General features: G+C 46.9%; 1 protein-coding gene across 3 annotated transcripts in view; it reads left to right on the forward strand.

Annotated features, from left to right (window-relative positions):
• The window catches only part of CDK7 (cyclin dependent kinase 7), a 633,476-nt gene that overhangs the window by 310,250 nt on the left and 296,601 nt on the right, over positions 1-26,625 (forward strand). For all 3 annotated transcript variants that reach the window (XM_069627397.1, XM_069627399.1, XM_069627398.1), the window contains one exon: positions 4,095-4,213. In XM_069627397.1, coding sequence (XP_069483498.1) covers positions 4,095-4,213 — 119 coding nt within the window. The remainder of the gene's footprint in view (positions 1-4,094; positions 4,214-26,625) is intronic.

Consider the following 26,625-nt stretch of genomic DNA (forward strand, 5'->3'; position numbering starts at 1 on the left):
AATTGACCTAGGTAAAATATTTGTAAATATTTGTCCCCTTAATGGTATCAATGGTTGAGCGGGACTGACTCAATTCAAACCTACCGAAAGACTGTGGTTGAGATGTGGAGACAACTTGCAGAGAGGGGATTTAGAGGATGCAGGAGTACTCATCACTTCCTGCCTACAGGAATTCTGCTCCAACAATCCCATCTTCTGACCATCTTCCTTCTAAGGCAGTAAATCTAGGTCACTATAGTGTCAATGAATAGGTTTACTCGCCGTATCGCTACTCCTCTGCATCAACTGCACTTTGCTGTGCACATCGTGCGCTCTGATGTTTATAGTTGCCTCCTTTTCTATAGTTTTCTCCTCTTCTTCCCAGGGCTGATGGTGTATGTAGAGATGAAAGACTGACATTGGGTAGTCCATTCCAACACAAGCTCCAGTACGAGATACCCGGGTGTTCTAGAAGGTTTACTAGCAGAGCCTTACACAGATCGCTGTTCACTGACCCAAAACTGTCGTAACTGCACTTTGCTCTGCACTTGTGTATAGCACAGAATCGAGGAGACTGCACTTATGGTAAAGTAAAACTCCCCATAGGAGGAACACTTTTTCATATGCTTATTACTTTGACAACATTCAAACTGCACAGTACCACCCCCAAAACAACATAGACAGATTGAATGTTTTGGGAAAGTGTAGTGAAGTTCCATTTGGGTGTAGTGACCCTAAGAAGGATGAGAGGCACACCCTAAATTTATATTGACCCCAAAAATAACTCACCCAAAACACTCATTTGGGGATTTCAGAGAGGAGCTCTACATTGGCAGCTGTAGAGATTGTGACTCCCTCCTGGATTGGCAAGATCCACAGCCAAAAAGAACAGAGCAAAGGCCCCAACTTGAGTCAAGGGACCACAAAGAAGAGATCCAGTTGATGGAAACACCCTACATTAGGGGCCCAGACTCAGAGATTGTAGTGTGGAGTGGTTGTGGTTATTTCCTGAATTATTTCCTGACTGGGCACAGGCATCAACAATCGGCCATGCCATATACTTCAGTTGGAAGGACCCCAATGGGGAAGACGAGCAGTAGTAAATGTGTTGGTACCACGCTGTTTGATAGACTGCCATGTTGTTTCCTAGCACAGGGGCTGGAGAGGTTGCAGTTGTCCCGTGGTTGGCTGAGGTCAGCAACTAAAGATCCAGCCTCCACAAAGCTGGTTGATGACCTCTGGTGAAGTCAGTGTGGTGTGGGTTAAAGACTGAGGAAGACGAGATGAGGAACTGGTGGCAAGATGTGTCCGGGGAGCACAAAATGCCTTAAGAGGAACAGATTCTGCTGGTCTCATTGGATCAAAGTGAAGGGTCATCTTAAGAGATGCTAGTGCTTGAGCTTCTGTCACAGTCGTTGGACAAAGTCGTCCTTCTTGGTGATCCAGGGTCAAATCCCTGCAGTTGACAAGGTACTGATGCAGAGTGTCCGCTTATAGCCCTAAACCGGAGGCAAGTCTGACGAACCTCGAATCAAGTACTTAAGTGCCATTCAAAGTTTTGTTAGCCAACTAACTGTGCTGGTCCCATGACATTGTGCCTAACAAACATGGGGGATTCCAAAAGAACCCCAGACACCCTTCTGCCCCCCACTCCCAGGAAAACCCAAGTAAGTCCTTTTCATAGCGCCTGGCTGGTGCATATATGTATGGAACGCATGTCAGACATTACCCCACGGTAATTCCCAGGAGCAGCCAATCGCTAAAGGGCAATGGTTAAATTGCCTGATTAATGGATTTCCAATCGTCTAGAGCAGTGGTATTCAATGATGGGGGCTCCCCGCAGAAGCCATATGTACTTCTATTGTCTATTAAAAGCAGTACTCCCTTTTGAAATAGCCTTGCATCCCCCGTGGAAAACCGTTGGGCCCCCTTAGGGGGGTTAGCCACATATGTCTGAAGGCCACTGCTCTAGAGACTCAATGTTCTGGGCACCACAAAGTAAAAAAGCATTTCTGTGGGACAAAATGGCCACGGCTCATGCAGCCACCAATTAAAGGTACACTGTAACCAACCAGAACATCTCCCTGTCACTTGCCCACACACTGGGCCACACATAGAGAAGATTTTTGTCCTTTGAGATGTGGATGAAACTCGCACTGGAAAAATGGGGAGGGCATCACAAAAATGAAGGACTGTTAATACTTCCCCCAGAAGTTCACTGTCTCCAGAGCTCTGGTCTTCTCTGGGCTTGACTATTGCAACAGCCTCTTTCTAAATCTTCCTGCCTCTACTCTTCGACCTTTACAACTTATACAGAACAGGACTGCAAGACTTGTCCTTGGCCTCAAGCCCAGGGATCATATCTCTCCAGCTTGGAAATTTCTTCACTGGCTCCTGGTGGCTGCAAGGATCAACTTCAAGATCCTTTGCATTGTCCACAAGGCTTTCAATTCCAAAACATCTTCCTTCTTGAGCTCTCCGCTGAGACGCTCTCCAAGCAGAGAGTTGGGGGCAGATCTATCTCCTCGCCTGGGACCTCCCTCAGGAACAGCCTCCCTGCCTCTCTCAAACTTGGGCAGAACCACCTCCGGTTCTGGAAGCAACTCAAGACCTTCCTCTTCGCTTCCGCTTTCTCTCTTCCTCTCCCCTGCTGATGCACCTGACTGCTCGGCACACTGGTCACCTGGTCACCCTCTGAACTCGTGCCCAGGCTCCTCTATGTCCAGTTGCCCTTGAACTGCCTCTGGGCTCCCCAGCACTTAAGGGTCTGTATCTGCAACACTACCGTCCCTTCTATCAGCACTTATGTGCCACCTCCTGGCTGCACTTAAGAGGTAAATGCACTTCCCCTGTTCCCTCCCCCCTGGCACTTCGCACCTTCGCTCTTCCCCGCACTTGCGCAATCTGAATCACGCAAGGCCTAGTAAGATCGTTATTTTGTCCTCCCTTGCTTCCCCCTCCTTGTCTTGTTGTGCCTAGAAACACTTGTGTAAAGGCGCATTATAAATGCCACATCATATCATATACTTTATACCTTTACATGGTGCAATCTAAACCCATCTGTCAGCTTACTCTCTACAGTAGTGGATTGCTTAAAAATCCTAAGAAGTTCTGTTGTGTCTCTGGGATAATCTAATGTTATGACGGGCATCTCCTTTCTGAGCTTATCTGCAAAGTGTTTAAGCGTCCTCAAAGGCTATGGCTTCACACATCAACCCTGTGAAATTCTGGTAACTGGACATGGTATTTTCAGTCCTTTGAGAAATTAGTGTGTGGTTATTCTGGCACAACAAAAAGAATTTACATCGAGAAAGAAAAGGGAGAGTAGTATATTTTGCTTTCTCACCAGATGCAGAGCAATTAGGAAATGGCCGGCTGCACAACATCTAATGGAAAAAGAAATTGCAAATAATTGTCTTGATCAGCAGCTGCATTCAAACCACCTGTTAACGGGAGCTTCACGAAACTGTTGTGGGCAACACATTTAATGTATTGGACCACTTGCACCGCTTTGTAGGTGTAAGTCTATTCAGGATACCCATAATGCAGGTATGGCATGGGTTTGGAATTAATGAACTTTTAGTACGTTATGAAAGAAAACCAATGATACTTTTAAAATGTTTTTATGACTTAAACATTTCTTATAGATTTATGGCCCTTGTGGACTAATTTGATTATTGAATTATCTGTGCTGAACCTAATTTGAACACTGAATTAATTATACCATTGCCATTAATTTCCTACGTTGTTGTCAAACGTATCTTTAGTTGTTAATTGTTTAATTTATACTAATGCCACTTCTCATATTATTTGTTACTATGTTATTGCTATGTTTTTGTTGTTTCCGTCTGTCTTGCTCTGTTTTGTTTTTATTGACTTGTATTGATCTTCCCTTCAATTGTGTAAGGTTCTAAATTAACTAAATCACACACAAAGTATGTAACTTTTCTGAACATTTTTACTAATCTACCAGCTGATTTAATAGTGCAGTTGATTGAGTGCCTAATGCAGCGAATTTTACATATTCTACAGGTCACTGGTTCATGTATTTTCATGACTTCTACTACTGCTCGGTGGGGTTACCAAATAACTTGTTCTTGTTTATCCCATTATAGGATTTGAAACCCAATAACCTGTTACTAGATGAGAATGGAGTGTTGAAATTGGCCGATTTTGGTTTGGCAAAGTCTTTTGGTAGTCCGAACAGAGCTTATACACATCAGGTAGTAACAAGGTAAAAAAGGTTTTTCATAATTGTTTGTGGCACTTGTATGTGTATATACGTAGAGTATATATTTGTTAGTCTGCAATAGTGACATTGAAGTTCTGGTTAATTAGTACACCCCTTAGGTAGAGCACTTTTTGAAAAGCAGAAAATGTAGTAGTGTTCAACGAAATTGCACAAATATATACACCCACATTTGAACTTTTTGAAGGTATTGTGTTATTAGTCTAGGCCATGGGTATGCAACCTTTGGCTTTCTACCTGTTTTGCACTATGACACCCATGATCTCTCCTTGACTGTTAGCTAAAGCTGATGTGAGTTGTGGTCCAAAATATCTGGAGAGCAAAGATTGCAAATGTTATAGATGGAGTCTCAAAATGTACATTTGCCTTTCTGAGTGCTTTTCCTTATAACAAATACTGCTGGACATCTTAACACCAAACCTCGATTAATACTGTGCATCCTCACATGTTTTGGTAAAAATCCATCCATTTTCTATTTTCGATTTTTTTCATTTTTTTTTTTTTTAAAGGATGGCCAAAACTATATAATATTTTGGGTTAACTAAAACAAATTGAAAACTGAATCATGGAATGTGGGCTCTTTTGATGCAGGACTCAAAGGTTGTGGTCCTGCTGCCATGTTGAATCTTTGGCTCGTGCACTGCAAACATTTTGAAGGGGGACATATAGCAGCCCCTATCACATGTCTTGACACTAGGGAGGCCTTTTTAGTGTTTGAAAAAGGCAGATATGTCTCCAGATACTGTTCCATTGACCAGAGGGGAGAGATGTGCAAATACATGCTTGTTCTGACAAACCGTGATTTTCAGAGGTTTACAACTCTAACTCAAAGATATCAACTGATGTTGGAAGTAAAGAAATCCATGTCTTCTGGCCAGCTTCTCCTCCACTCCCAACCCTGCTACTCACTCAATTATTTTTTTGCAGGAAGAATAAGCATACACAGCCATACAGTGCACCTAATTAAATATTAGAAAAAAAAAAGTTTAATGAAATGCCTCCTTTGGAGCCCCACACTGGGTGTCCTTCAAGCTCCTGTATTTCCTTTTCCGCACCCTGTGCTCTACTGCAGTCAGTTATGCACTACATTCAAACCAGTACATTCTGATGCTTGTTAATCTGCTTAGAATCACATGCTGTGCATATGGTCTGACATCCAGTGGTAACCGTGGAGTATTGCATCTTGTCTTTCGAGGATCGAAAGGGAACATCGACATGGGTGTATCTGTAACACTATCCCTAAGTGACGTGTAGTGTACCCAAAAAACGCCTGACACACCGAGGTCCCTCAGATTTTATTTTTCCGCCCAGATTACTGGCCGTCCTAATGCGGAGCTCTTACATAGAGATAGCGTTATTTTCATTATTGTCGACTTTGTCGTTATTCCCGTTAAGTCACTTCGACTGTTGAATCCTGTGAAACAACGTTGAAGACTGCTGCAGACTTTCGATGCCTGTTGATCCCGGCGACGCTGCTGTCCATGTGGCTGGGACTTCTGGCCGGCTAACACAGTAGGGAGAGTGGGGTTGGTGTGGACATATCCTTTACAAGTATGCCTTTCCTCTTTCACCCTCTCTGCTCCCTGGGTTTCGTCATCGCTCTAATTGTCTTTCGATATGGAAAAGACGCCATTTAGATTTTGCCCCTTGTGCAGGGCCAAATATCCTTGGAAGGACGAGCGCGCTCTGCAACAATTGTCTGCCCCTCGACCACAAAGAAGCGAGTTGTGTGGCCTATAGACTCCTGCGCCCTAAAATGCTTAAGGAGCGCCGTTTAAAGCAGTGGGTGGCCTACGGCATGTTGCAGGCTGAATTTTCTTCCCCCGCTGTTGCAACCGCCGAAAGTGACGGGGGAACTAGCATTGACCAGGCCTCCGTGTCAGAAGCCATTGACCTAACTGCGGACCGCTCTCTGTCCACGACGCCCATCCCCGACCCCACCAGGCCTGCATCGAGTCACGCTACGGGGAAAACACCCAGCGACAGGGGTGCACACGATCATAACACCAAACACACAGCCCAGGGTTCTGCTTCGGCGGCTATGTCAAAGCGTACCAAAGTACCAACAGAAACGTCTAAATCTTCGATGCAATCCTCTGATCGGCATCCTTCCCCGCAACCACAGTCGCAGCATGCGACTGGGCAATCCAAAGTAAAGGGCGCTAACACTAAGACACGTGGATGATGAGGTGCTCCAGGAGGACACGCAGATGCCGCTTAAGCCCCAGGTAGCGGCAAAATCCACCACTCAGCCCCCGGTTCACCCCCCGGTTAATCTGGTGGCGTCGAAATCCACCGCTTAGCCTCCGGTTATCCCGGTGGCGGCGAAATCCACTGCTCAGCCTTAGGTTCAGCCGGTCGACTGCCCGGATTCTCCTAACATTGCTGAGAGCATCGCAAGGATTACTTCAGAGTTAGACTGAAGGAGCGGTCGATTGAGGCGGCAAAGAACGGACAAGAGACATGTCGAAGGACACGCCACAGCGCCCTGAACCCCACCAGGTCTATGTTGAGTCCTGTGCCTTTGTAAGGCACATTAGGGGAAAAATCTCCACCACATGGAAGAAAATTAACCCTTCCCTCCCCTGGTCCCCTCTGTTTCATCCTCATGGACCAGGGAGAAATTTGAGGGATCTATGAACAGTCCCTTGCTCCCAAGAGACCTTGAGAAGACTTTCCTTCTACTCCTGTATCTAAGTTTCAAAGGCCCTTGGAGGATCCGCATAAGGAGTTTACTTGTGTCCTCACAGATGAGGATGTTATGGACACTTTGATCACGATGAAGATGGCACCTTTCTGGAAAACTACAATGTGAATGATCAGTCCGGTCTTATGGACAATTAGGAGGACAGCCGTTGGGTTGACGTCCCCTACTCCCACCCAGGACCCCGATGTCCTGTGATTAGACCCCCCCCCACCACTCCGGATCGGCAAGCCTCCCCAGTGGATGACCAGCTGGAGTTCAAAGCCATCTTGAAGAAGGCGGCTGACCATTTTCAGATAGCCACTCAAGAGACCTTACCAGATTCTGATTTCGTGGAGGATATACTCAAAGAAAAACCACCGGCCAGCCAGCTAGCCCATCCCCTTGTTGAACTCCATCAAGAGAAGGTTGGCACATTCTTTGACGCCGGTCCAGACCAGGGCGGTGAACCCTAGGGTGGAGAAACAGTTTCGTCCTTCTCCGACAGACCCTGTCTATATCAAGGGCCATGCCATTCTGGATTCGTTAGTGGTTACCACCACTAGAAAATGGGCTGGTGTTCCCATGTCTACAGGAGAGGCAGCACCCGATAAGGAATTCAAGAGACATTAAGCACTGGGCAAATGAATAACGGCTGCTGCGTTTACCATCCATATAACTAATAACACCACGCTATTGGCCAGCCATGCGGACGTCCAGTGAAACCTTCTACAAGAAGACCTTCAGGAAGTGCCAGAACCTACAAGGACTAAGTTGCTTGCCATAGTTTCAGAAGGCAAGCAGGTGAACCAGAATGTGCTCAAAAACACTCTGGACGATGCCGAGACAGCGGGAAGAACCCTGGAACAAGGTACTTGCTCAAGAGACCAGCATGGCTGAGGAACTCTGGTTTCATGCCAGAGACCCAAGCAGCACTGATTAACAAACCCGTTGAGGAGACCAACCTGTTTGGCAAGGCAGTAGACGATACTCATGAAACCGCCAAGAAAGAGCATGAGATACTCAAGTCCCTTCAACAGATTACCCAAAAGCCCTCTCCTCAGAGAGGGAGCAGCTCCCGCCAGTCCTTTCGTGGGCAATCTCGTTTTTCACAGACCCAGTATAATGCAGGAAACAAATGGAATTCGGGACAAGGGTCTAATACCTCTGCCACTTATCCACCCAGAAGACGGTAGCGTGGGAAAGGTAGAGGGCGAGTTTCCAACCTCAGAGGCGCCCCGGCCTCTGGTCAGAAATGACCTACAGATCCAGGTCCCCTACCATGCAACCCCGGTTGGGGGGGGGCGTATAACCTCTTTCCTCACTGCATGAGAGGGGATAACAGACCAGTGGGTACTGAAGACTGTCACCCACGGGTACTGTATATAATTTGCCCGACCACCCCAATTCAGAACACCAAGATCAAGACGCCTGGTGGCGGACCACATGCAAATCTTCTGCAAGAGGTGCAGACCCTTCTAGGAAAGGACGCCATAGAAGCCGTTCCTATTCTACAAGTAAAAGAGGGTATTTATTAATTGTACTTCCTTGTACGCAAAAAGGATCTCACCATGCGCCCTGTACTAGACTTGCGCCCGCGAACAAGTTTGTCAAACCTCAAAAGTTTTGTATGGTCACTTGAAACAGGGGGATTACATGGCAACACTAGACATGAAAGATGCATACTTTCATATTTCAATGTTGCCAGCGCACAGAAAATACCTAAGGTTCAGGATGGAGGACAAGCAATTTCAGTTCAAGGTACTCCCCTTCGGCATTGCCTCGGCACTGAGGGTGTTTACAAAGTTACTGGCAGTAGCGGCAGCACACCTGCGCAAACTATCCATCCCGGTTTACCCTTACCTTGACGACTAGCTCATAACAGGGGAGTCCTACGAAACATGCCTATTGAACACTCAGAAGACAAAAGACGCCTTATTCATTCTGGGATTCTTCAACAAGAAGAAATCCAACCTAGATCCCAGTCAACTCAAACAGTTTATAGGCCTCTAATTCGGACGAAAGACTGGACTCGTATTCCCCTCCGAGAGGGTTCAAAACCTGCTGTTTCAGATCCCTCAATATGTAGCCAGTGGGGAAGTGACGGTACGCAAAGCCATGTGACTGTTAGAGATGATGGCATCCTGCATTTATTAGTTCCCCACGCGTGTCTGCGCATGCGTCCCATGCAAGAGTGGCTCAACAGCCAGTGGTGTCAGGCCAGCGGACAATGGGAAGATCTGGTAGTTGTCTCGCCAGCCCTCGTTCTCCCTCCGCAGTGGTGGTCGAGGGAAAACTTCTTAAGGGGAAAACCTTCACCACCCCGCAGTAGAAGCCACTCTCACGACCGACGCATCGCTCGCGGGGTAGGGGGCTCATCTGCTTCAGCAGATGGCGCACGGCGTGTGGTCTCCACAAGTAGCATCCAACCACATAAATCTGTTGGCGCTATTAGCGGTATTCAAAGCACTGAAAGCCTTTTAGACTGTTACAGGGGAAGACGGTCTTGATCTTGACAACAGACAGCACCTTGAACAAACAAGGGGGCACACACTCTCCAGGGCTATCCAATCTGTCCCAAAACATTTTGAACTCTCAAACACAGGATGTTCCAGTTGTCCCAGCACGTTCCAGGGGAACTCAATCTTCTGCCAGACGTGCTCAGCAGAGATTTCCCACTGCCCGTAGAGTACGAATGGCGACTACACGAAGACATCGTCTCCAATGTTTTTGCAGAATGGGGTTTCCCAGAGATCGACTTGTTCGCCACTCTGCAGTATGCTCAATGCCAAGATTACGCCTCCAGGTACCCACAGAAATGCCCCAAGGGGAACGGGCTTTGGATAGCCTCCCCCACACGCCCACCGACTCCCTTACTCAAAGATTGTACACAAGATGCACGAGGACCCATTCACCATGATATTGGTGGTCCCCATGTGGGCCCGCCAACCCTGGTTCTCATCTGATGGAGGTGTCCCTCTCCCCTCCTATGAAACTGCCTTGCCTGTACAACAGGTTATCTCAGGACTGGGAAGAAACACTGCACCCATGTCCGCAAACTCTGAACTTAGCGGCTTGGCTCCCGAGATCATACAGTTTGGACACCTTCAACTCCCTCAAATGTATGGACATACTCGGGGAAGTGAGAAAACCCAACACCCGGTATTGCTATTCCAGTAAATGGAAACGCTTTATCTGGTGTAATGCCAGGGGCGTCAATCCCATTGACTGCTCTCCTACTCACATTGTATTGTACCTGACCTACTTACTGGATTCAGGACTGGTTTTTAATTCACTAAAGTTAACTTAGCTGCTCTCTCAGCCTCCACTATGTCACAACAAAAGGTGTCATGGTGGAAAATACCCGTTAAGGCTTTCATGGAAGGGGTTAAGAGGATTCATCCCCCCCATTTCTAATCCTGTTCTCGGATGGCACTTAAATGTGGTTCTGACTAGACTCTCATTGGGTTCCCCTTTGAGCCTATGCCCAAGGCAAGTCTAAAAGACCTTACCTATAAAACAGCCTTCCTAGTGGCTATCGCTTCTATTAGAATGGTTAGTGAACTACAGGCCCTTTCAGTACTAGACCCTTTCGTTACTGTCCAGAGATAAGGTGGTTCTGCGCACTCACCCTCGATTTGCGCCTACATTTATTTCCAAGTTCCACATGAACCAGTCAATAGAACTGCCCACTTTCTTCCAGAACCCCACTAACATGGCCGAAAGAAGTCTACACACGTTAGGTGTGCGCAGAGCAGTCATGTTTTACCTGGAAAGAACAATACCACTGATAAAAACAAACCAATTTTTCGTTTCAGTGGCAGCTGGCAGAGAAGGGGATCCTGTCTGTCAGCTATCTCAAGGTGGATAGTCGAATGCATCACACTTTGTTACTCTTGCTAAGAGAGAACTGCCCTTCAAGCCTAGAGCATATTCTACTCTAGGCACTGGGGCTTCCATAGCATTCATTGCAAATGTTCTCCTAGAGTCCATTTGCAAAGCGGTAATTTGGAGTTCTGTACACACCTTTACAAAACACTATTGCCTGGACACTCACTCATGGTCTGATTCTCAGGTGGAACAAGCAGTACTAAGACATATTTTTACTATTGTTCCTTCTCACAACCCCCCTCCAACTCCGGGTACTGTTCGATAGTCTATGCACAGTATGTGTTTCTAAGCAGATTAACAAGCATCAGAAGACATGCATTACTCACCGTAATAGCATTTCTGATGATTGTATCTGCTTAGATTCACATGCGCCCACCCTTCCTCCCTGCTTGGGTGGAAGGAACATAGACGTCTTTCTACTTTCTCTCTTTTATGTACTCACGATATGCCTTGGGCTCCCTCATGGCAGGGATAGTGTTACAGGCACGCCCATGTCGACGTCCCCTTCCGATTCGCGAAAGACAAGATGCAATACTCTGCAGTTACCACTGGATGCCGGACCATATGCACAGCATGTGAATCTAAGCAGATACAATAATCAGAAATGCTATTACGGTGAGTAATGCATGTCGCATTCATCCCTATGAATTTGTCTGTGTAATATTTCTCCAATTCTTCCAATGGCCACAGCTCTGAACTGGGCCCTTTCTATTTACTTTTCTGGAATAAACATCACTGCCTTTTGGATTTGACTGTGACCTCCAGTCTGACTAAACCTAAACCCAAATGTAAGTCAGTCCCTTACCTCACTTTTCACACCTCGACGCTTTTTAAGCAATCCTAAATGGTGCGAGTAACCAGGAATGAGACGCGGACACAGAGAATTGGCATACACTATCCCTAATCTAGGAGGTATTTCTCTACCTCAACCAAAACTAAGTGCCTGTCATGTGTCACAATCCAAAGCAAACATTTCCTGTGTCCGAAATCCTATCCTAGCCTTCTCATTCCAAAAACGAACTCCAAGGTGTTAAGGGTATTGTCTTTGGCTTTGAAAATGCGCAAATGTTCAAGTTTAAAAAAAAGTATAACTCCAGCAAAAGTTCCAAATGGAAAACGTTCACAGTTCCATGGGAACGACTCCCACCCCCAGGTTTCTCTCCAGCAAAAACTAAACTAAAGTTCAACAGAATAACCAAGTTCTTTATAGCCCAGGAGGATAACTCCTTCCTCTTGGTGTTGAAATCAGCTCCAGGGGAAATGATTCCCTTGCCCAGGCCTTTTTCCACATTCAATAGAATTCATATCCTAAGGGCATATGTCTTCCTTTGGATTCCCTTTCCAAGAAGACACAACTTGTGGATCCCCTACTCTCAAAACACCTGGTATACTCTCCTTCCAGGTTCTGTTGTACAGTTCCTTATGGGTGTGAATCCCAGAGCCGCAATTCGCCTGGTATACTCTCCTCCCAGGAATTTAAGTTTTAATCTTATTCATTGCAAGGGGGTGTGGGTCTTTCCCAAGCTACTTCACGGCAAAGTACTGTAGCTATGAAAATGAGTGATTCCAATGAGGATTACTCTCCCCCCACCCCCTTTCGGCAATCAATTGATTCTTTCAGGGTATTATCGCCTTAATTAACTAAGCTACTGTGTTCTACTTAATTTAAACCGACGAAAATAAATAATCTCCAAAATGGCCACAGCACATTTGTTTCTGCGAGCAGCCCTCCAGCTTCAAGCTGCCCCACATTGATTGGCTCCACATTGCTACATATAGCCAACCAGACTACCGGTAGGCAGAAGCTGGCCCCTCATACTGAGGCCTCACTCCTAAGGCTCCTGTCTGAGCCTGTCCGGGGCTGGTCAGGCATTGTTAGCCCCTCTACTTATCTCCACCATCATTATGCACCTGGAGACTGGGTACCTCATCCAGGCGCCCTTGGGCTACATGATAGCCCCCGCCCCGTCAGCTATCACGTAAGTGTGGGCTGTTGATATACTCGCCTGCATCATCTTCCTGGCTTTGTAACTCTCCTGACAATCTCCATTTACTATATCAGAAGGCACCTCTTTCCTTTTGTCCTCAAGCACCAGGCCATAACACCTCCTTCCTGGACTTAACTTCCACTGACTACACCCCTGTACTGTTGTGCTGCATACCTGTTGGAGCAGAAAAAAAAATATCTAATTTAGCTGTGTGCTCCCTCCTTGCTTACCTCCTCCCACGTACTCCAGTTGCTCTGCCTGGTTATTGTACCCCACATTGTGCTCTTCCCGATCTACTCTAACTGCTTCTCCATCTCCCATCTGTCACCCCTCACTAAATCTGGCAGGAAGCAACTCAAGAAGGACATACCGGCCTCCAACTCAGGCCTGCCTATCGCTGATGCCTACGTCAGTGCTTCCGCCAGATATCCTCTTTGTCGTTCCTTCTCCCGGCCTATGGACTCCCCCTATGGCTGGTCTGCTCTCTCCTTAATCTTCTTCACACATAAATGGTGACACCTGCTGGGAGGCCATTCTTGCCTCCAGGGCCATCATAAATGTGTATCGAAATGGTACCATCCTGGTAAAAGGGCATTAAGCCAACCTCTTACTTTTTGATAGGCTCCTTCCTCACCTTATCAACTTTCCTATTCCCACCCAATCCCCCCGCACCACCACTGGCTCCCTTGCCACCTACGTGTACAGCCGCCCTGGCTCCCTTTTCAACTATGTCCATCATGGCTTCCTTACTCCCTACCAACCTCACCACCTCCCTCACAACTCCCTCCGTCTTGCTTTCAACTGCACATGCTGCCTAATCTCACCACACTGACAACCTCGTCATGCCTCCACCACGTGCTGCCCTGGCCACCCACTGCCGCTGCATCAGGAGCTCCCTTGCCTCCTGCGGCCCCTTACAATCTTCCACTATCCTGGCTCCCTTGCCTGCATCCTCCTCACTGACACCCTTGTTATTCTGTCCTCCACTGCCGCCTTCTACCTCTCAGGCACTCCTACCACCTAAGGGGGGACCTGTGTCCCCTGCACACACACCCACTACTGTAAGACTTAGTGTCAAAAGTGGCAACTTGCTCCATGTTGCCACACTAAACTCTTGCTGTGCTGTCAAGCACTCCTCTGACATCTGCCACCTCCTTAAACGCCTGGACCTTGATGTTCTTGCTCTTACTGAGACATGGTTTAAGGACTGCTCTATCACGAGTTTTGACACGCTTCTCCCCGAAGGCTACAAGATCCTCGTCGTGCCCAGACCCAACAGGCCAGGGGCTGGAGTAGCCTTGATCTTTCCTGAGTGGATCCCTGTTTCCACTCAGGTCTACTCCCCTTTTGAATGCATGGTCTGCAGGTTCGCTCTCTCTCTCTCACTCCCCTGTCGCCTCTTACTCTGCCCAACTTCTATGGGCCACCATGCCAGTCCACCCTCTTCCTCTCGAAATGGGCTGACCTGCCCTCTTCTCTCCTCGCCTCCTCTTCCAAACTCCTCCTTCTGGGGGATCTTTCCATCCATCTTGACTTTCTGGGCTCTCATGGACTGATCATTCTCTTCTCTCTTCTCACTTGAAACTCTCTTCTCCTTTTAACAATGGCACACTCTACACCACCTCCCGCCTTCAAGGTCATCACATCCATGAAGAGTGTCATTGGTTGCCTTTTGCCTCCACCTACTCTCCGCCTTCTACTCCTGCGGCTGACACCCACCCTGACACATCCCTTGCTAATTTCTCCAACACTCTTGAGATTCTTGCCCCTCTCATGAGGGTCTGACTGAAGCCTGCCAAAAAGTGAAACTCCTGGTACGACTCCGATCTGGCTGCCGTTAAACGTAAAAGCAGAGCAGCGGAATGGAAATTAGGATCTTCAGGTATACCCTCTGACAAACTGGCCTGCCGCCTACTTCAAAGGCAATATAGACTCTGCATCTGCTCAAAAGAAAAGAGTCTACATTCAAACCTGCATCTCCAACAACACTGCCGAACTATCTGCAAGGAGCTGGCCAACCCTACTGCAGCCGCATCCTCTACTACACCCACACAGGCCCTTTGCTCGGCTCTGGCCACACATTTCACCACCAAAACACAGGACATCCTGTCCTCTCTCTACTGCTCTCTCATTTGCACCAATCACTCTTGAGCCCTCCTGGGCCTCTCTCACTCCTTCCCCTCTTCATCTTCTCCCCCCTCCCCTGTCACACCTGATGAGGTCTCTAGACTAGTCTGGTCTATGAAAGCATCCTCCAAACAGTTGTACCCCTGCCCCTCCAAAACCATCAAGGAAAATATTGACACTCTCGCTCCAGCCTTTGCCGACAACTGCAACCGCTTATTTGCTACTGGAGTTTTCCCCTCTCCTCTCAAGCACTCTTGTGTACCCTCTGCTCAAAAAACCTTCCACTGACCTGTCTATTCTGGCAAACTATCACCCGATCTCCATCATCCCTTTCCTGTGAAAACTCCTGGAGAAGCTGGCTATCACCCAACTTACCCTCCACACTGAATCTGTTGGTTGTCTTCATGACCATCAGTCTGGCTTTAGAGCATCCAGAGGCAATGGGAACTGCTCTTCTGAACACCTGTGAAGACCTGCTCTTGACTCTCTCTCCCTCTGCCCTCATTCTTCTTGACTTCTCTTCTGCCTTCGATACAGTAAACCACAACATCCTGATCACCCTTCTCTGTGATACCCTGGGCATCACAGATCAGGCATGGCTCTCCTCACTTCTCTCTGACAGGCCCTTACAGGAAGGAACCTGGGTCCTTTCTCTCCTCTATCACTCTCTACTTGTGGTGTCCCCCAGGGATCTAACCTGTCCCGCTGGTTCTACAATATCTACATGGCCCTGCCTGGCCCATGGGAGCCCTACCTTTACCTCTAACTTTCAGTGTTATACGGATGACGCAACGCTCTTTCAGGCTACCCTCAGCCTCCGCCTCCTCCTCCCTCATCCCTTACTCTATCCGCAATTCAATCCTGGTGTGCTGCAAACGATCTCTGCCTGAATGCCAGTAAGACGAGATCCTCCTCTTTGGGACCACTGCTCCCGCTTTCCCACTTTCAGAATGGTTGGCCTCCCTTGGCCCTGTGCCCTAACCTACCAATGTGGCAAAAAACTTAGGGTCGTCTTCGACTCTCCTCTTTCTCTTCTCACATCTCGGACCTCTCCAAAAAGTCCCACTACCAACTGCACTTCCTCAGAGGTATTCTACCTTTTCTCACTTTTTCCCAGAGGCTCACCACCTCAAGGGCCTGGTTCTCTCTATGCTGGACTATTGCAACAGCCTCTTTCTCAATCTTCCTACTTCTACTCTCCATCCTCTACAACGCAACCAGAACAGAACCGCAAGACATATCCTTGGCCTCAAGCCCAGGGACCCCATCTCTCTGGCGCTGAAATCCCCCCACTGGCTCCCCATGGTTGCAATGATCAAGTTTAAGACCCTCTGCATAATCCACAAGGCTTTTTTTCTGGGGCTGGATACACGCACTATCCACAACGCTTTCTTCCTAAAAACTCTCCCTCTAGAGTCCTCCGCTCGCCCTCCTCCAACTCTCTGTGGGTAAGCCGCTTTTTTATAAACAGAGATTTGGGGTAGATCTTTATCCTCTGCAAGTGCCCCCCTCTGGAACAGCCTCCCTGCCTCTCTCTTGAGCCGGAGCACCTTAAGTTCCGGGAACTCCTCAAGAACTTTATCTTCTCTTCCTCCTTCTCTCTCCCTCGCCCCTGCTAACCTCTGTTCTTTTTTCTCTCCACCCTCCTTCTACTCCCTAACTTTGTTCAGTTTTTTCCGACTGGTTGCCTGGTTCACCTCCAGAGCCTTACAGGTCCCAGGCCCCCCGCCAGTCTTTGCACTTGCATCCGGGCACCTGCACCAGGTTCAGCATTACTGTACTTTCAGCTCACGCTCCATGAGTGAGGCAACCTCTCTGCACTTAACCCAGGGCCCTGTTAAACTGGATGCGTTTGTTCCCCCTAACCCCCTCTTCTTCACACCTCCGTCGATACGCATGCATGACCTAAATGTACTAGGACTAGTAATGTTTGCCTGTCCTATTCCCCCCCCCTTTATTTTCTTCTGCCTCCCCCCTGTCCCTAGCTTGGTTGCAACTGTAACACTTCATGCACTTGCACTGGGAGAAATGCTGTCGGGTCTAGTGTGCTTTTTTTCTGTTTAGATTCATTTGGAGACTTCAAGGCATAAGAATTATTATTGTATTCCCTTGTTCCCCTCCCACTTTGAAGCACTCCACCTGTGTATACGCGCTATATAAATAAACAATTGCAATTCATTTCGGTGTCTCATACTAATCTCATGGTTCACTGGTAACACATACGTTCTTTCACTCCACTTGTACATATTCGGGTGCTCTCCTCAGTATTTGTTAGCCTCGAGCAGCTTTCCCCAGTCATCTGCATGGAGCGTTCTCGCTCCTTGCGTCGTAATGAAGCCGGTCCTGGCTTCTAGTTCCCTCTGCAACTTCCTTCTTCGGCTGCCGATTCTGGTGCCAACTGGCACTGTTTCTCTATGCTGCGGGCCTGGAGCTCACTTCTACACTTCTCCTTTCGCTGACAGTGCTCTGCAGCGACGCTCTTGGTCCCCTCTGCTTTCTGGTGTGCCCGACTGTCCAAGAGTGCTTGGGCCGGCTCCCTCTCTCGCCACCTCTACTTGACTGGCTTCAGGCTTCCCTTCCCGGATTGAGACGCCAATTGTTTCGCACTCCAGGCTGGGAAATGTCTTGGACCAATCACATTCTTCACCCTAGACTGCACATTATGGTTCACACTCTTTCTCATGGCAGTCCTATTCCTAGTCTCCGTACATGTTGTTTTACTAGGTGAAAAATGTTCATAAATTCTGTCCGTAGCTTTTGCAGGTTTTTGAAGGGGATTATCACAATATGCCATCAAGGCATGGGTAATGGAGCGGGTATCCTTAAAAGGAAAGGAGAATGCCATGTCTCATTTGATGCCCGTCCATCATTTTGTGGGTTGGCTCCCCTCACGTGATCCTCCCTCGCATAGCCAACCCTGGGTCGGGATCAGGTAGTGGCTGCTGTCTCCTGGCCACAAGAGGAGAGGCTACATCTGGGAAAGGAGTAATGACATCAGATTCATCACAGTGGCCACCCAAGCCTCCTGCTCAAACCAGCAAAGACGAACCCCACATATTTTCCCCCTTCAACTGTGCGGAGGTCCATCCTTTTCCCCCAACAGTTCTCTATAAGTGCTCCTTTCCCTGCAAACATTGACATCCTCTTTGACCTCAAACTCCAACTCCCTTCATTATCAAACTGCTACCCCGTTTTGGTGCAAACTACTTATATTCTCAAAGACACTTCTTCCTCTTCTGTGTATTCTGGTACTCAGTAAAATAGATTGTTATAACATCCGTTGCCTTGGACAGCCTCTCCACTTGTTCCGGTGTCTCAAAGTCCTCAATCATACCTTCTCGGATCAACTATCACCTCCCCTATACTGATATCAGACTGCTTGGCTAACTACCACCAATCCCTATCCCTAGTCTATTCCTATATTAAATAAATCTATACATTACTGATGACTATGACACCGCTTTCCTCCCCCCAGATACCTACTCTTGACGGTCAATCTCTTCACCCCAAATATGCACCAAGAAATTGTTCCAAATCTCTTGTGGCACCGCCTTGATTCAGCTCCTCATTGCATTAGCTCCACACCAACATTTTCACTTACACCAACTTGCAGTTGGATACTAAAAACCTTGGGTACAAACTTTGCTTTCCTATTGTAAATTATGACTAAGGTAAGTCTTAAGGTTCCCAGTCAAGTGATTGATCACAGATAGCAACATAGAGATCCTTCATGTGACTTGTTTGCTGCTATGCACCTTACACTTGTGTTTTAGTCTTCAAATGGTAACAGCAACCATTTCTTATGTGCCTTTTTGCCTCCAAGGTTATGGTGCCAATGAGCTGTAACATTTCTGAAGATCTTCTTCTGGAGAGGGGCACAAGAAAGATCTGCCCTGTGCCCCCATCCTTTGTAACCTTACCTTAGATCCTCTGCTTCCGAGTCTTCACCCAACTATTTCTGCGATACATGTGTAAGGGCAGGACTGTAACGCTCACCTGATTCTCGCAGAGGCGCCGGTCTTGACTGGGCGACTACCGTATCTTCAAAGGTGATGTGTAGCACCCGGTTGGCTCTTTGGGCTGGACCTCTGTGCACTGTATGCCTGACGTGTAGAGTAAGATGTCTGCAGATAGAAAATATGGGGTTAATGAACTGGGGTTATTGGGGTGTCCCTATCTCTTTCCTCTTCTCCTCTCCTGTAGACCCCCAAAGGTTAACGCTCTCACCTTAGGTAAGTGAATGCCGAGCTCTCCATCTGCCTCGGGGCAGGGTGCTGTAACCAGTTTCTTCACTGGATAGGTAGCGCAGGCCTCTTGACTTCAGAGGACTGCTGTCCGTCGTTTACTGCACGAACGGTAAGTTTCGAGTCATTCAAATGTCTTTAAAGTCTTTAGTAATGTCTCTTGTTTTGCAGGGTTCCGGCGATGGCGGATGACGGGCTGAAGTGAGTTGAAGATGGAGCCCGTGTGATGAATAGAAGCGCCTGGAAGCACGTAAGTAAGCGCTTGTTGCCTGCTTCACTATGCGCTCTAACTGTCTTTTTATTTTGCAGGTACGAGTTCGGAGCGGCTGCAGGGTGCCGGAATACCCACTGGATTAGATGTGGAAAGGAGTAATGGCACGTGAGTATTAAAGTTCCCCAATGTCTTTAAACGCACCTTGTTTTGTCTTTCAGATGCCGGAATGCAGTGTGAAGACCTCCGGAGCGCACGAAGAGTAGGTAAGCCTTTGCCTTTCAGATGCCGGAATGCTAGCCTGTTCTTTCTTGTCTTTATAGGTGTTGCTGAAGACTGGATTCAGGATGGTAAGCCTTTGCCTTTCAGATGCCGGAATGCTAACCTGTTCTTTCTTGTCTTTATAGGTGTTGCTGAAGACTGGATTCAGGATGGTAAGCCTTTTTCCTTAGGCCCAGGACCGGATGCAGAAGACACGATGAGCGTTCTGCTGCAGAGGTTGCAGAATAACGCAAAGCAAGATTCATCCACCGGGTGTGGTTTAAATAGCCTCCTGTAGTGCTTAGGTGTCTCCTTCCACAGCCACGCCTAAGTAAGAAAAGAGTTCCTGGTAAGAAAAGAGTTCCTGCCTTCCAGAAGAGTTCCAGTGTTCTGAATCTAGGGAGTGGCTCCAGCCCCACCCAACAGGAAAAGTAGTTCCAAACAGAAGAGGATCAGAGGCTCAACTGGCAGGCAAGTAAGCAGCATGGTCTGCTGAAGGTAAGTCCACCCAAGCATTATGAGCCCGGCGCTTCCAGCGCTGGGACTGGGCATATTTATGAGCCTGGTGCCACTGGCGCCAGGACTGGGTCCAAAAGGTCCCAATTGGGACTGGTTGGCACTCGGAACCTGGGTTATGGATCTGCTTCCAAGGGAGTTGGGAAAACCCTGACCTTTTGGAAGCAGAGATCATGACAGTCAGTAGGTACTGGCATACACAAACAGTCTCTCCCTTTTCATTTCTTTAGAGTTGACAGTTCCTGCATACCTGATTCAGAGTTACAGAGCAGTGTCTGGCTATAAGCTCAAGCTGACCAAAGCTATGCCCAGTGTAGTGATCTGCATCTAATGCTTTTGTGAGCAATAGCTTTTTGAATGTTGAGTGAGTGAGTGGAATGTGGAGCTGCCAGGGACCTTGGGGTTCCAGGAGGTGCAGTTACGGACAGCAGCATGGGGGCCTGACCTGAGAGGATGTGCCTGCCTATCTCTCTTGCTTCTATCGTCTTTCCTTGAACTGCAACTAATAAAGAAATTTCATTTTGCACCTGCTGGTGTCCTGAGCCTTTCCGAAGTCCTGCCTGCATTCCTACTGTCTCCCAAGACACATTTGCATACAACATACTCATCTGAAGTGCTCTCACCCACTCATTACTACACCTAATCTCACTCTCATCACTAACATTCATCAAAACACCAATAAATAATCGTACTACCATACTGCCTTCAAAATGCCATATGCATATGTTGAAGAGTACACTAAAATGCATTCTGAAGGTTATTACTGGCAGTGGTGATAAGACATGGTCACATACAGAATAATTTCTTTATGACATATGACATAAGCATTAAAGGCAAATGAAGGTGTAGTAACATGCTAAACTGTAAGTGCATATTTGCCTCAAACATATCCTGCATCGTTCTGCACTAAAGCACTTGCTACTCCCAAACATTGGAACACCCTCCAGTTCAACATCAAAAATGAAGACCCCTTGCAGTGCTTTAAAAAAACTACTAAAAACAGGTTATTTAACCAATATTAGTTCATGGATACCCATTTACCACCTCGGCTCTAGACAATGCTAATGACACAGTCTGCCACCAAATTAAGCAAATAGGTAAAGAGGATTATGTCACAATAACTAATGTACCATAACATATATGCAGTGTTTCTACTGTATGTAATTGCAACTATTGTGAATGATGTTTGAATTTTAATTAAGATGTCTAAATACACTGTGATACCTGAGAGTTTGGCCGTATAACAAATACAATAAATAAACATTTCAACCTGCAACCTGAATCTCTTTGAATAAAAGCAGCCCAGCCTGCTATTAAAGCAAAAGAAGTTCGAAGTTCAAAGTTCAATCAACTTCAGCAATCTCTCACTTGTAATGTGCTGCAGGGAAAAATAAAACTGAAACGGCTGATATTCAAGTTGGGCATCTTGCATCCTGACCGCTGAAAAGTCATGGAAGCGTCTGGATTTCACTCTGACTCGGCCGGATTACAAAACAGCACTTCTATCCTCCAAAGTTGCCTGAAATAAACAATAAAACAACACACATCAATATAGTTTACAATACATTCAAAAGGCCACTACTTAGTTGGTCGTTGCTGAACATGCACAGTTGTTGCAGGAGTTTGACAGGTAATAACGCACAACCACGAAGTAATACAGTAATTGCATTTAGTCAGCATACATATTTAAGATTGTGATTTTTAGGAAGGAAAACTGTTGGTTAATCTTATCCTAGCAGAGAATCACTTTCTAGAGGCAGTTTACCTGCACAGCAAGTCTTTAAAGGGCAAAACGCAATCGTATCTAAAAAACGGTTTGGAGAGGCTTAAAGTCTTGAAAAGCAGCAGAAGTCAGAATTTCCTGTAGATGCTTTCTAGTATCTAGGAAACAAGACTTAACCAATGTTGGAGACCTTATTAAAGGACTTGCTAAAGGGACACAAGCAGCGGCTTGAGTCGGAGGCAAGAGGGGGTTGCCCTGGACCCCTCTATGTTCAATCCAAGGCTCTGGAGCAACTTTCTGGAATAAGGTAAGCAAGACCATTTTCCCCACAGTACCTTAGGTTTTGAAAAAACAATTAGTGGGGGATGTCACCTGAGGTGACTCCAATTACTAGGACAGTCTTGGCATTTATAAAGCACTTTCTGCACTTAATACAGTTCTGAGGTTGTGGAAAAGGTTAGGGAAGGAAAGAGGTTAACAGGTTCTCAGAGCATTTGAATACTTTTCAATCTCCCAATGAAGCCTAGATTAGATCTCTCCCAGCAATACAAGTTAACCATATGCACCACCTATGAGGGACAGTTAGACTCAAAGTCAATGGGTCTGATGGGTCTACAGCGAGCCAGGACAGGCAAAGTCAACTTGAACAAAGTCTATGGAGCTGAGGCACTTCTTCAGATAGCACAAAGGTCTTGCACAAAGTTTAGAGCGTTTGTAATAAAATCACTGTTGGGCCACAGGCTGTGGGGCGTGTCGAGGGCAGAGCTGGAATCAACGCTGCAAAAAAGCAGCTACTGCAAGCCTCCAGTGAGAAAAAGCAAGCTAAAGATTAGAAGTAAGTACCCCTTAGTCAAGACAGTATGTTAGGTTTAAGAAGATGATCCAGCTGGCTTCTGTTCTGGTTGCAGTCTTGCAGATCCTGGGTTCCTGGTCCTCCGTCGTGGGGACAAGAGGGAGGGCATCTGGAGGACTCCTGCACTGGTTGGCGGCAGCTACAGGCTCTTTTCAGTTCAGCACTTCGCAGTTTCAGCTACCGGTAAATAGCACCACTGCGGATCTTGGACAGTTGATGTTCCCTTGCTTCTGGAGTCCAGCACTCTGGTGGTGACTCTGGCTTGGATCATCGGTTTTCGGGAGGGTCCTCTGGAGTTCTGGTCCGGCTTAAAGGCGATGCACTCGACTACAGATTTCTCGACCCCTGGCACTCGGTTCCAGCAGCAGCAAAGAAGTACAGCCAGTTGGGAAAGGTCCTCCAGCAAAGTTCGTCTTGGGGTTAGTTGGTCACACCAACCCAAGGGAAGAAGTTGTACATTCGGGGATTCTCTAGTCGATTCTGAGTTGGAGCTTCAGCACTGCAGCAGGGCTTCACCGGGCAGTTAACGGCCCAGTAGGGTGCAGAAAGCTTCTCTTCCAGTTTCCTTCGTCGGATGTTTCGTCCAGTGGTCGACTGTCTTCAGTTCAAGACGCCTCGCCTCATATGCAGGTTTCTCTTATTCATGCACAGCTTGGTATTGCTCACACAGCAAGGACAGCCGGCCAGCCGGCCAGCCAATCATCACTGGGTGCATTCAGGTAACCAAGGAGAAGTACAGGGAATTTTGGGCACCTCCCTTACTTCCTGCCCTGCCAGACCCCCTGAAGCCCACCAGAGGCAAAATGAACAAAAGGGTTAAACCTGGTTTGGGGCACAGAGTAAAACTCAAGAAAGACCTCACAAACGAGAAATGGCGCAAAAAGAAGACTGTGCCATTTTGACAAAATGGGCACCCAGGGGTGCACTACTGTAGCTGAGGATTCAGACTGCGGTACAAACACACAATGGTAAGAAAATTAAACCACTGCCACCAGCCATTTAAAGTAGTGAGGGTAACATCAAAAATGTTAGATCAGTAAGTAGGAAAAGGGGCTACTAAGTAACTCCCCAGCACTTACACGTAAAATGGGGTGTGCTGGACCTACATAAGGAAAAACAGGTAAATAGTCGATTTCACTTTACTACTCTTGAGAACAGTAGTTTACCCAAGCGAAGATATTTAAACCTTATGCGAAATCCAAGGGACTTCTCTGTGACACTGCACTGAAGGTGCTGTGTGTCACAATACAAAAGTAGATGCCTATGGAGTTTGTCAGACTCCATAAACGAAAACAGAGAGTCCAACTCAGATCAAAAATACATGAGGGAGTGAGAAAAAGCTCTCACTCCAGGATGAAATTAAAAGTCCTAAAGTCCAGCAAAAGAACTGCGGGTCTCTAAGGTTGAAGGGAATTGACGCAGAAATGAGAATTCTCCCCAACACTGAGCAGTTTACAGAAAGGGGTGTATGTATACCTGCCTAGTCTCCGGGTTTATCCTGGAGACTCAGGGTTTTTATGCTCTTCTCCGGGTCTCTGGTGAAGAGCATGAAGTCTCCGGGTTTTTTGTCAATCCGAAAAATTCCACCCATGCTGCCCTGTGATTGGATGCCATAGTTCTCTCTGTAGCCAATCACATGGAGGCATGGGCAGAGACTTGGCACTGAACGAATAATCTCAGACTTTCGTCCCCACGAAATAAAAGGAAAGACATCTTTTGGAGCTGCTTTTACAAATGGTTTTCAATTCAAAGGGACTGGACTTATTTCTGTACATTAAAGGGCAATGTATTTGACTGAAGTGTCTGTCAGGTAAAAGGAATTGATTTTTGAGACTGGAATTATTGGCTGCATGTCATTTTGCATTTGGTCAGGTAGCAATGTCAAAATGACTACTGCTCATCACACACGGGTGAGATAAATAAACTGCTTTACAGGTGCGTGTTTTATTTGCTGAAAAGGGCGATCGTACTATAAGCTGTAAGCCATATTCCCCATGCCATTAATTTGGCCTGGGTTTTTGGACCTTGGAATGTACATTTTCCCAAAGGTGAAATGGGTTGTAAAGCTCTGGGCTGTTGGACTGGCTAGTGGCCATGAGTTCATAGCGTGAACTGCTATTGTTAGTATACGTACCTTAACAGATCCTCTCCCCTTGTGTGTCTGATGTGTCTGAAAACTATAAATAGAGTGTTTCTTGATAGTCGTGTTTTTTTTTTAAAGTGGGCAGGGCTTGGGTGACATAATTCTCCAGGTTTTTTTGTTTCTTTAATGTAGACAGGTATGGGTGTATGGGTCTGGCTGTCCAAACAGGACAGCCAGACCCCCAGTGGGAGCTGGTCCCATTCAGGCACTCTGGCAGACAAAGGACAGGGGGGTGGAAAATTCCTCCCCCACTTCCTGCCTGCCCAGACACTCTGGAGCCTAGGCAGGGACACCCAAGGGTTCCCGCCAAAGGCAACACACGCAGGCCTTCTCCTCCCAGAATTGTAGAACGGCTTATAAAGATCAACCACGCTAGTAATGGCGAAAAAAGAAGGGAAGCCCCACCTTCGTACTTGGGTGCTCCTATTGTGCGCTACTAGGGCTATGGACACTATTTGGTAGAACACGTCCACTGCCACCCGCCATAACTAGGAGATTGTCTGTCACTAAAAAGTCACAGAAGCAGAGAGAAGGGGGGATACTAGGTATCCCTTTGGTACTCCACAGAAGGTGGTGTGTGCCAATCTCTGACTATACATTTTTAGGAGAGATACTATCCTTAAGAGCTGTAGTTACTCTAGCATAAAGAAAACAATCTCAAAGGAGGGCCCAAAAGGTCCCCAGTAACACTGTACACAAGCATCTGCATGCTGCAATAGTAAACTACCGATGCCTTTAAGAGTTAAGGAATAAAATAGACTCCATAGGACAGGTAAAATACAAAGAATAGAGTTCCAAAAGACAGAGCCCATAAGAATGAATGAGTGGAAAAAGGCCCCACTCATTCAGGATTAAAGACAAAAAAGGTCCATAAGTCTAGCAAAAGGTGCTGGGGGTCTCACTATGAAAGGGGATGAAGCATAAAAATAATCACCCTAACAATTTACACTTGCATAAAACTTTGAAATTCAGTGAAAAACGTTGTTAGAGATGTTCTGGTTAAGTAGCACTAACTAAAAACATGAAATTCAGTGGAAAAGCATACGTTAAAGGGATGTTATGGTTACAAAGTAAAATCTGAAACCCCAAGAAATACACCAGTTATGGTTTGCTATGCAAACACAACTAGCGCCACTGCCATGTGTTGCTAAGACTAACGACCATGACATCAAAGATGTCCACAAGGCGAACACGCAGACACTCCGACAAAGGATGTGCACAAACAATGCTCGACGGCTGAGGCGGACATGCTGAAACAGCTGCCAAAAAAGCAAAAATAACATTTTCACCCAGAAAAACAACACAAAGAGCATTCTGATCTGGACAAACGGATCTCTCGTTGTGAGGAGTCGTCCTCACCTCGGTCTTCTGCCCTCCACAAGAGGCGTCCTCGGGAGTTTGAGGACACCCCTGGAGCGGATTGTATTTTATTTGTTTTTATATAGCGCTTTAATCCAATGCGATTTACAGTTTAACAACAAGAATACATAGAACATGAAACAGTAGAAGCAATGACAATATATATGAATCAAACCAGTACAACAGCATGTATAACAATTTGCATATGAGGATGAAGAAGGGAGGAGACGGTGGGGAAGGAGAGGAAGAGGGTGAAGGGAGTAGAGTGAGTCAGTAGGAAAAGGGGAGGATTTAGGAGAGAAGGGGGAGGTAAAGAGAATTAAGACAGGTGTACAAGAGGGGAGAGAGAAAGGGGAAATGGTGTCAGGGTGGGCAATGAAGGAATGATTTTAAGGAGG

The sequence above is a fragment of the Ambystoma mexicanum genome, chromosome 6p, assembly GCF_040938575.1.
Source record: "Ambystoma mexicanum isolate Mex_15411 chromosome 6p, UKY_AmexF1_1, whole genome shotgun sequence".
In the NCBI taxonomy this organism is placed as follows: Eukaryota; Metazoa; Chordata; class Amphibia; order Caudata; family Ambystomatidae; genus Ambystoma; species Ambystoma mexicanum.